At 40.9% G+C, this 10,209-nt stretch overlaps 1 protein-coding gene across 3 annotated transcripts in view; it reads left to right on the top strand.

The window, feature by feature from the left end:
* Positions 1-10,209, top strand: part of SLC35A3 (solute carrier family 35 member A3) — a 28,150-nt gene extending 17,941 nt beyond the window's left edge. For all 3 annotated transcript variants that reach the window (XM_081916091.1, XM_081916089.1, XM_081916090.1), the window contains exons 6-8: positions 2,202-2,320; positions 3,246-3,379; positions 8,006-10,209. In XM_081916091.1, the coding sequence (XP_081772217.1) occupies positions 2,202-2,320; positions 3,246-3,379; positions 8,006-8,096 (344 nt within the window). In that variant the 3' untranslated portion in view covers positions 8,097-10,209. The remainder of the gene's footprint in view (positions 1-2,201; positions 2,321-3,245; positions 3,380-8,005) is intronic.

The following is a 10,209-nucleotide window of genomic DNA, read 5'->3' on the forward strand; positions in this document are numbered from 1 at the left end:
GCATCCTGTTCGGAATACAATTGTTGTTCATTTAACATCTGAGTCAGCTTGTTTTGTTTGATTTGATATCATCTAATGGGTGCTAAATACGGTAGCTGAGATCCAAACCACAGTGCAACTAAAATTCTCTTTTAGGGGATTTTTTAATGCTTTGTCATTTTCCATGAGGGTCCTCTGTTTAAAGATTCAAAAGTCAAACACTCCGTCTGAAGTGTCGCAAGTTCACGGGCAAACCTAAGATAAGACTTTGGATCCTGGCTCATGTATTGTACTAGAACTAGATTAAATTTGACTGCATGTTTCCAGTTTAAAGCATAATCCTAATGTGGCAGTTATTTATACTATGCCTTTATTTTGAAAATAAACTGGGTATATTATGTATCCTGCAAACATTTTCTTGATGAATACTTAAATCCCTCCCCCCATGTCTGTAATAGAATTGTGTAATAAAAACACGCATGAATTCCTTTTGTTTAAAACAAAATATATCATTTCTCAACAACTGATTACAGGATTATGTACTGCCATTTTAAAAATATGATTGCATGTATATTTGTAGAGATATATTATGAACCTGTAGAAAAGCTCCTCTCCAGTTCATAGGTTAGATCTGAATTGACTGTACAATTGTGCTATGAGACCTCATGTTAGCAGTTGAATCCATCCTTATTAATTTTGCTAATTGCCTTTCTCCTAAATGCACTCAAGGCAGCATTGAAAAATCCATTATTGGTTACACAGTAAAATAACTATAACAGTAAAATGTAACTGCAAAAAAATTTAAAGCACAGGAAATAGAAATGCATTTACAGTATGATTGCATCTTACAAGGGGGTTTGGTTCCAAGGGTTCAGCAGACACAGAAAAACGCATAAATATTGAAATTCTTGGAAATGTCCCCACACGAGCATCCTGGGCATTCTGGAGCCCATGCACTGAGAAAGACAGAGAATTTTAAAGCAGATCTTAAAAAGTGGGGAGGCTCATATTTTTATTCTGTTTATTTATTTTAAACTGTATACACCAGCTTTCTTCATAAGCAACAATTGGCGCACCGCTCCCAAATTGCTCCCAAAGCCGCTAATAATAATAATAATAATAATAATAATAATAATAATAATAATACCTTGCCCATCTCACTGGGTTTCCCCAGCCACTCTGGGCAGCTTCCAACAAAGATTAAAAATACATTAAAACACCAGTCATTAAAAACTTTCCTAAACAGGGCTGCCTTCAGATGTCTTCTAAACGTCAGATAGTTGTTTATCTCTTTGACATATGATGGGAGGGCGTTCCACAGGGCGGGCCTCATTACCAAGAAGGCCCTCTGCCTGGTTCCCTGTAACTTCACTTCTTGCAGTGAGGGAACTGCTAGAAGGCCCTCAGCGCTGGACCTCAGTGTCTGGGCAGAATGATGGGGGTGAAGACGCTCCTTCGTGTATATAAAACAGAAAAGCAATGATTGATAAAATAGTTTGCAGCTAATAAAAATGCAAAAACGTAGGCTCAAAATGAAGAACTCGTAGCTTCAGAGCAAAATAGTCTTTTCAAAAGGGGAAACTCTTAAAAGTGACAGACTCACAAATTAAAAGCTTGCTTTAATAAATACATTTTCAAATCTAAGGGGAAAGACATTCCTTTTGACAGATATGCTGTGAGCATGTTGTTTAGGGCTTTAAATATCATAATATCCTGCTCCGGGTGGGTGCCAGTTTCAACCGTCACAGGCTGAACACCATGCCCAGGGTGGCCAGCAGTCATGTTCCAGCGGCCAGCAGGCATAAATTCCATGGCCAGCCACATTGCAGGGCAGAACAGCCCACCAAGTCTAAAGCTCAAACTGCCCAGTCATGGGCAATCAATAGAGTGACGCTTGGTTGGTGGACCTGGGCGAGAGAGTTCCCACTCTGGTCTGGTGGCTAAGGATAAAAGGATAAAAAAAATCATAACAAAGGCCTTGAACAAGAGAGGCAGCCAGTTTACTTTTTACCTATGACCAGCACCTGCCAGTAAACAGACAAAGCTTTATACTAGTTGCAAGCACCAGGACATGATTCGGGATTCCCCACGTGGAGCACATTAATTGACGCAGGAGGGGACCAACCTGCATTTCTACATGCAGGTGAATTAAGAGAGTTTCTTCTTTTATTTTTGCTGTTCATTTCACTGTGCTTTAAAAAAATCTGTCTCGTCTTTTTTAGGATTTTTTGGCAGCATATTTGGCTTGATGGGCGTGTACATTTATGATGGGGAACTTGTATCAAAGAATGGATTTTTTCAAGGTTACAACCAGCTCACCTGGATAGTCGTCATTCTGCAGGTAATGCATCCAGAATTACATTTAACTCAAAAACCAGCAGAACATATTCTCTCACAGGCTAAACATGTCAGTTTTCTGGGATAAGTACCACTGCTTCTTATTGAGGAGGGTCAGTTATCTTTATTCAGTTTAATTACTAGTTTAAAATACTTTGACTTATTAAAAAGCACCCCCCCCCATTAATCAGAGACATTATTTTTCCTAAATTGAAATATACATATGATGGCAAATTCCACCACCAAATCAAACTTCTAACACAAAGCATAATGCCTCTTCTAAGACAGTGCAGGTGTCATCTTATAATAGTTTCATTTTTTACTTCAGATTATTCATAGTCAGATTTAATTGACAAAACCCCAATTAATCAACTAAGTTCTCTTCAGTCAGTTGACAGCCCTATTATTAATGTGATATAATTTTGCACTTCCTCACCCTACTCATGGTTGGGCAAACTAAGGCCCAGGGGCCAGTTGCAGCCCAATCGCCTTCTCAATCCGGCCTGCAGACAGTCTGGGGATCAGCGTGTTTTTACATGAATAGAATGTGTCCTTTAATTTAAAAGGCATCTCTGGGTTATTTGTGGGGCCTGCCTGGTGTTTTTACATGAGCAGAATGTGTGCTTTTATTTAAAATGCATCTCTGGGTTATTTGTGGAGCATAGGAATTCGTCCTTCTCCCCCAAAATATAGTCCGGCCCCCCCACAAGGTCTGAGGGTCAGTGAACTGGCCCCCAGCTGAAAAAGTTTGCTGACCCCTGCCCTACATGTTAGTGTTACAAATACCTATTTAATGCAATACTTACAAAAGCCATAGGGGAGGTGCCGTCTTTGAAAAGACAGTCTTCCATTTTCTTTGCATAGTAAGAAAGGCCTCTCCTTAGAAGTTTTCAAATATGATGACAACTTGCTTTTCAATGTTTTGTCAGGCACTTGGAGGCCTTGTCATAGCTGCTGTTATAAAATATGCAGACAACATTTTAAAAGGATTTGCAACATCTTTGTCTATTATACTGTCAACATTAATCTCATACTTCTGGCTGCAAGATTTTGTCCCTACAAGGTAAGAGTACGTTATATAAATAACTTGAAATTTGCGTCTCAACTGATTTTAAGTAAATTTAACTGCTTAGGTTAGTACGCACTCTAAATACTTTGCAATAGGATGCAGCCTTTGTATTTTATCGTGGAGAATGGTGGTTGTCATGCGGATTACAAAATATAGATTCTAGTCGGAGTCTATCAAAGGTTATTAAATGCACATTTATGGTCACTTATGTCACTATTTCAGGACCTTTTCACATGCTTCTTTTTGGACCGACTCAGTTTTTATGCCTGAATTGCACTGATTTACTTCATTAAACTGACTACACTGTTCTTAGTGTTAAGCTAGACATAAACTGTGCAGTTCTTGAATAGCCTGGTGATGCACATTTTTTAAAAGTTAAGACCGAATTGCTGGGGATGTGAGTCTTATCATGACCACAGCCTTCAGGGAGAGGCGATATAACCCTTATCTCTCCAGCAACATGACAAACCCCCTGCTCCTGCAAATGTCACAACTCATTTCCCTCCATGTTGCGATTCCAATAAAAATTGCTCCCCCAGTTTATTATTTAATTTTTTTGAAAAAGAAAAACTCCAAGCATGGCTGTTAACCATGCAACTGAAATAACTTTTAATTTGGCCATTAATTTGAGAGGGTTTATTCTGAGCCAAACATACTACTTTTCGTTTCCGCTAAGATCAACATATGCAAAGAGTAATGGTCACAGTGTTTTACTTTTCAGGGAAGGAAATATGAAATTACGGCATTTTAGACTACTTCCATATTAATCTGGACTCAAATATTTTTCAGAGTGATTCTTTGAAATAGGTGGCATATATCTTTATGTAAAACCATATTATGAATTTGTGTCCCCACTCCCCCCAAAAAAACTTCATTGTGAGTTTCATTGAATACAGAGGAACTTGATTACAAGTACGTATGGTTCAGATAGCAACTGTAAAACATTTAAAAGAGCTCTACCTCTTTCCCCCTCAAAAAAATAATGATCTCTGTATCTGCTGATCCTAATTTTGTTTAGTGTTTAAACCTGAGGTGCTATCTGCAAGATCTACAATAACTAAAGTTACAGTTCAACCAGAAGCCCATTATTAATAGCTCAAACATTAACTCAGATAAGGAAAATGATCAAATTCATACAAAATGTAAAAATTACAAGAACATCAAAATAAAAAATAATTCCCCAAACCCAACCAAACATCCATCCCACCCCCACCCCCCACATACAAAAAATCCAAAAGAAATTTTTTAAAAACATTTTAAAAACACTCTGTGCCCCTCCTGCAGTAACACTGTCCTAGTGAGGCCTGTCAGGCCCCGCCCTGGGCCAGATGGTAAGTGGCAAGAGCAGGGCCCTCAGGCACTCACTCAGGGGAGTCCTCCTGGGCAGCAGGCAGCAAGCAGCACGCAGTCCTAGTGAGGCCTGTCAGGCCCCGCCCCAGGCCGGATGGTAAGTGGCAGAAAGGAGCAGGGCCCTCGGCACTCACTCAGGAAACGGACCATTTGGATCCCTTCCAATCGGGATTCAGGCCTCACCATGGGACTGAAACTGCCTTGGTCGCGCTGGTTGATGATCTCCGGCGGGCTAGGGACAAAGGTGAGAGCTGTTTCCTAGTTCTGCTGGATCTCTCAGCGGCCTTTGACACCATCGACCATAACATCCTTCTGGACCGTCTAGAGGGGCTGGGAGCTGGGGGCACTGTTATACAGTGGTTCCGCTCCTTCCTCCTGGGCCGTGTCCAGAAGGTGGTGGTGGGGGGTGAGTGTTCAGACCCCTGGGCTCTCACTTGTGGGGTGCCTCAGGGTTCTGTCCTCTCCCCCATGCTTTTTAATATCTATATGAAGCCGCTGGGAGAGATCATCAGGGGGTTTGGACTGGGTGTTCACCAGTATGCAGATGACACCCAGCTCTACCTCTCCTTTAAATCAGAACCAGTGAAGGCGGTGAAGGTCCTGTGTGAGTGCCTGGAGGCGGTTGGAGGTTGGATGGCGGCTAACAGATTGAGGTTGAATCCTGACAAGACAGAAGTACTGTTTTTGGGGGACAGGAGGCGGGCAGGTGTGGAGGATTCCCTGGTCCTGAATGGGGTAACTGTGCCCCTGAAGGACCAGGTGCGCAGCCTGGGAGTCATTTTGGACTCACAGCTGTCCATGGAGGCGCAGATTAACTCTGTGTCCAGGGCAGCTGTCTACCAGCTCCACCTGGTACGCAGGCTTAGACCCTACCTCCCCGCAGACTGTCTCGCCAGAGTGGTGCATGCTCTAGTTATCTCCCGCTTGGACTACTGCAATGCACTCTACGTGGGGCTACCTTTGAAGGTGACCCGGAAACTGCAATTAATCCAGAATGCGGCAGCTAGACTGGTAACTGGGAGTGGCCGCCGGGACCACATAACACCGGTTCTGAGAGATCTGCATTGGCTCCCAGTACGTTTCCGAGCACAATTCAAAGTGTTGGTGCTGACCTTTAAAGCCCTAAACGGCCTCGGTCCTGTATACCTGAAGGAGCGTCTCCACCCCCATCGTTCAGCCCGGACACTGAGATCCAGCGCCGAGGGCCTTCTGGCGGTTCCCTCATTGCGAGAAGTGAGGTTACAGGGAACCAGACAGAGGGCCTTCTCGGTAGTGGCGCCCGCCCTGTGGAACGCCCTCCCATCAGATGTCAAAGAGATAAAGAATTACCTGACGTTCAGAAGACATCTTAAGGCAGCCCTGTTTAGGGATGTTTTTAATATGTAATGCTGTATTGTTTTTAATACTGATTGGGAGCTGCCCAGAGTGGCTGGGGAAACTCAGCCAGATGGGCGGGGTATAAATAATAAATTATTATTATTATTATCACTGGCGTGTCAGGATTTCTGTGTAGAGAACTGCTATGGCAACCAAACTGCTGCGCTACCCTTACAAGCATACAGTATTGGCTCCCGTTTATGATGGAGGAAGGAAGATTTTGGGCCTAAAGTTTCTTGCTGCTCAGCTGCAATTTCATGTGCTCTAGCACAGCCTTCAGGTAAGAACAGGGACGATCGACACGTTACACCATCTGGTAGAATGAAGAAAAGATCTATAATCTTCTCCTCTAGAATGGGAGCCAGGGAACAAGGAGGGCACTATTGATAGTGCGCCTGCAACGGTTTCCCTTGTTTGACACTCAGGATTGTAGCTCAGTAACAGAGTAGTACATGCTTTTGATGCAATAATCTCTATTACAGTTTGTAATAGAGGGGTGATGTGTCGATCACCCCTGTTCTTACCTGAGGGCTGTGCTACAGCACATGAAATTGCAGCTGAGCAGCAAGAAACTTTAAGCCAAAAATCTTCCTGCCTCCATCATAAACAGGAGCCAATATTGTACAGTGGTACCTCGGGTTACATACACTTCAGATTACATACGCTTCAGGTTACAGACTCCACTAACTCATAAATAGTACCTCAGGTTAAGAACTTTGCTTCAGGATGAGAACAGAAATCGTGCTCCGGCAGCGGGAGGCTCCATTAGCTAAAGTGGTGCTTCAGGTTAAGAACAGTTTCAGGTTAAGAACGGACCTCCGGAACGAATTAAGTACTTAACCCGAGGTACCACTGTATGCTTGTAAGGATAGCGCAGCAGTTTTGTTGCCATAGCAGTTCTCTACACAGAAATCCTGACACGCCAGTGATAGTCATACAAGCAGACAAAGTCACTGATTTGGGGCTTGCAAAAATCCCCAATCCTCAGAGGTTTTCACAAAAACACTTTTGCTGAAGGAACTGCTTTTCCACCAGGAGAAACAGGACTCAGACTTCCTCGCGCTGAATGACATCAGATTGAGCTTTTCAGGTGGGATTCGGAAAAACCATTTATACCATTTATAAAACCCTTCTACTGCCAGTCATTGATTGAGCTGGACGAGCCAACAGTTTGATTTTCCATTGGGCAGCTTCTTATGTTCCCAAGTTGAACATAAGTTGATTAGAATCTTTCCTTTCCTTATTTGCATACTTTTAAGAGAGAATATTAAAACACCAGCAGTGCGTTCAGTCAGAAACGGAAGAAAAATATTTAACTCCAGTAGAAATATCTTAGAGCAGGTACATACTTGCTTGAATTTTGAAAGCCCACTCTTTTGATAGCCACAATTTTTTGATACCCTGAATTTTGATGCACATTTTTTCAGCCATTTTGAACCCTGCAGCCTACATATTGGACTTCTCAGTCTAAGCCACTGTCTTCCATGCCTGTGGAAGTGTCCAAAGCAAAACAATGGCTTTTTTGTCCAATTCTCTCCCAGACATGAGAGTCATGAGACTTTAACAGTAACTATTTGCAAGCTAGGAAGTTCTCTCGTGTTGCCGTGCAAAAGTCTCATATTTGCTAACTGCATCTATTTAATAAGGCGCTATTTTATCACTTTTATTTTATTGTTCCAGTTCCTTTGCAGACCTCTGTATGTGTCCTGGTGTTTCGTTATATGACCAGGTTAAGAGAAAAGCCAGATATCTGCTTGTAAATAGAATGGGGAAATGGGAAAAGCAAAACTAATGAACATTTTAGCCATAAAATAAATACATTGAAGTAAATGATATCTAGTTTATGAATGTAGATGGTCTTAAGTCTCTCTCCCCCCCCCTTTTCACTTTCAGTGTTTTTTTCCTTGGAGCCGTTCTTGTAATAGCTGCTACATTCCTATACGGTTATGATCCAAAGCCTGCGGGGAATCCTATTAAAGCATAGCAGAATCTTCAGTGCCAGCCCTTTTTTTTTTTTGCAAAAACTGTGCATTAAGGACCTCAAAATAATGATATGGAGGACCACCAAGCACTGGAATGGAAGAGTTTACATGGTATCTGAAGAATGACAACATATTAAAATAATGGTTTATGGGAGACCAATCTACAGAAAGACAGAAAACAGTATGTACCTCTGGAAACGAAGGAAGTCCTAGAACAAAACTTGAAGGGAACACGTTGCACCTAATACCTACAATTAGAAATGCTTCCTGCCTGAACTCTGAGGTTAAATCAGAATTATTTACTGTATTTGACAGCTGCAGAAATGCCCTATGCACTCTTCTTGCAAGAGCACATGACATACCTTTTTTCTTTTCTTTTTTTGCAAATTGACTGTTTCATCTTAGTATGTTTTTTTTTTAACTTGCTGTATATTTGTAATGATCAAATCAAAGTGAAATAAGACTTGGTGCAACCATGGTGTTTCTGATTTGGTTTCCGATTTAAACCCCTGCAAAGTAGGATTGAATCGTTCTAATTTCAGACATTTTATATATTTTATATAGAAAGCTGTACAAGTAAACAGAAATTGGTGTTGGGAAACATATCTATACACATTTCTAACGATCACGAGAAACTTTTTTTGATTAGATTCCCGGAGAGGAAGGATTTGAATCCACAAATAATAAAAAGGATTAATCAGAAGTGTTGTAGGGATCAGGTCACAACGTTCGCTGCTGCAGCACTACCATTGAGTCTGACCAAAGGCTTCGTAAAAACAAATCGAAGAGGCATAGCTACTGTGCTTTTATTCAACAAAAGGCTATGATCGAGTGCCAGAGCTGGCACCAGATATGGATGTGTGTGTTCAAAGAGCAAATCCTTTTTATATAAAGATATAAAAGCAAAAAAAAATCTTGTAATTACCTTACAGTGCATTTCATTGCCACAAAATTTAATCTGAAAATATTTTAAAATTATTTTTAAAATTAGTCATGGAAATGGTTAAAGGTATTATCATTCCTTTTGGAGCCATGGTGATATATCATGTGAAAATACGGTATTATATTACAGAGCTTTAAAAAACACACACACACAAGCAAGAATTATGTAACTGAGAGTGGTTTTTGTCCAGTCTTGTGAAGAATACATGCTAACTGTATTAATATTGATAACATTATTGTGCAATGAGTATAGGGCATCATTTCTCCTGGTACGAGAGATTGCCAAAGAACCTTCTTTGCTTCATCCTGGAATAGCTGGGCAAACTTTCTTGGAACACTTGTTACGGCTTAATATTGTGGGCAAATCTTGTATTAAACTGCTTACGGTAACATATCAAAAGTAATGAAATGTCTACAAAACACCCCACTTACACATCTGTGTAACAACTATGGTTCTTCTTGCCTTCTGCCCCAACATGTTTCTAATAATAATAATAATTAATTAATTAATAATAATTTATTATTTATACCCCGCCCATCTGGCTGGGATTTCCTAGCCACTCTGGGCAGCTTCCAACAAAAGATTAAAAATACATTAAAACATCAGTCATTAAAAACTTCCCTAAACAGGGCTGCCTTCGGATGTCTTCTAAACATCAGATAGTTGTTTATTTCTTTGACATCTGATGGGAGGGCGTTCCACAGATGTCAAAGAAATAAATGAATGTTTCTGTGATGCTGCTAGGAGTCTCAGAGCACTCTTGTGATTCTCACAGCTATAATGCTATGGGTTCTTTGTGGGGAGCTATGAGTTACGTTAATTTAATGTTCCTTTGCTCCAGATTAGTCTATTAAAATATTTCAGAGCATAATCCCATGCATTTCTGCTCAGGTGCAAGTTCCCATTACATTCAGTGGGACTTTCTCCCAGGTTAAGTGTGTATGGGACTGAAATCTCAATGACTATGTGAATCAAGCAGTCCGTTAAGTCAAATCTAATAAAAGTGTCGGGTTAGTGCACAGCTTTCTTTTTTACGGCAAAGAATTAATTTACAAATGGTGCATTAATGATCGCTTTTCTGCAGCGTTTCCACTGGTAACGGTTCAAAGTGAAAGTAATTTATATTCCAGACATTGGCATTAGCAAAGAAATAAAGTGTTTATGAAAACAAA

This window comes from Podarcis melisellensis, assembly GCF_964234715.1.
Source record: "Podarcis melisellensis genome assembly, chromosome: 6".
Taxonomy (NCBI): Eukaryota; Metazoa; Chordata; class Lepidosauria; order Squamata; family Lacertidae; genus Podarcis; species Podarcis melisellensis.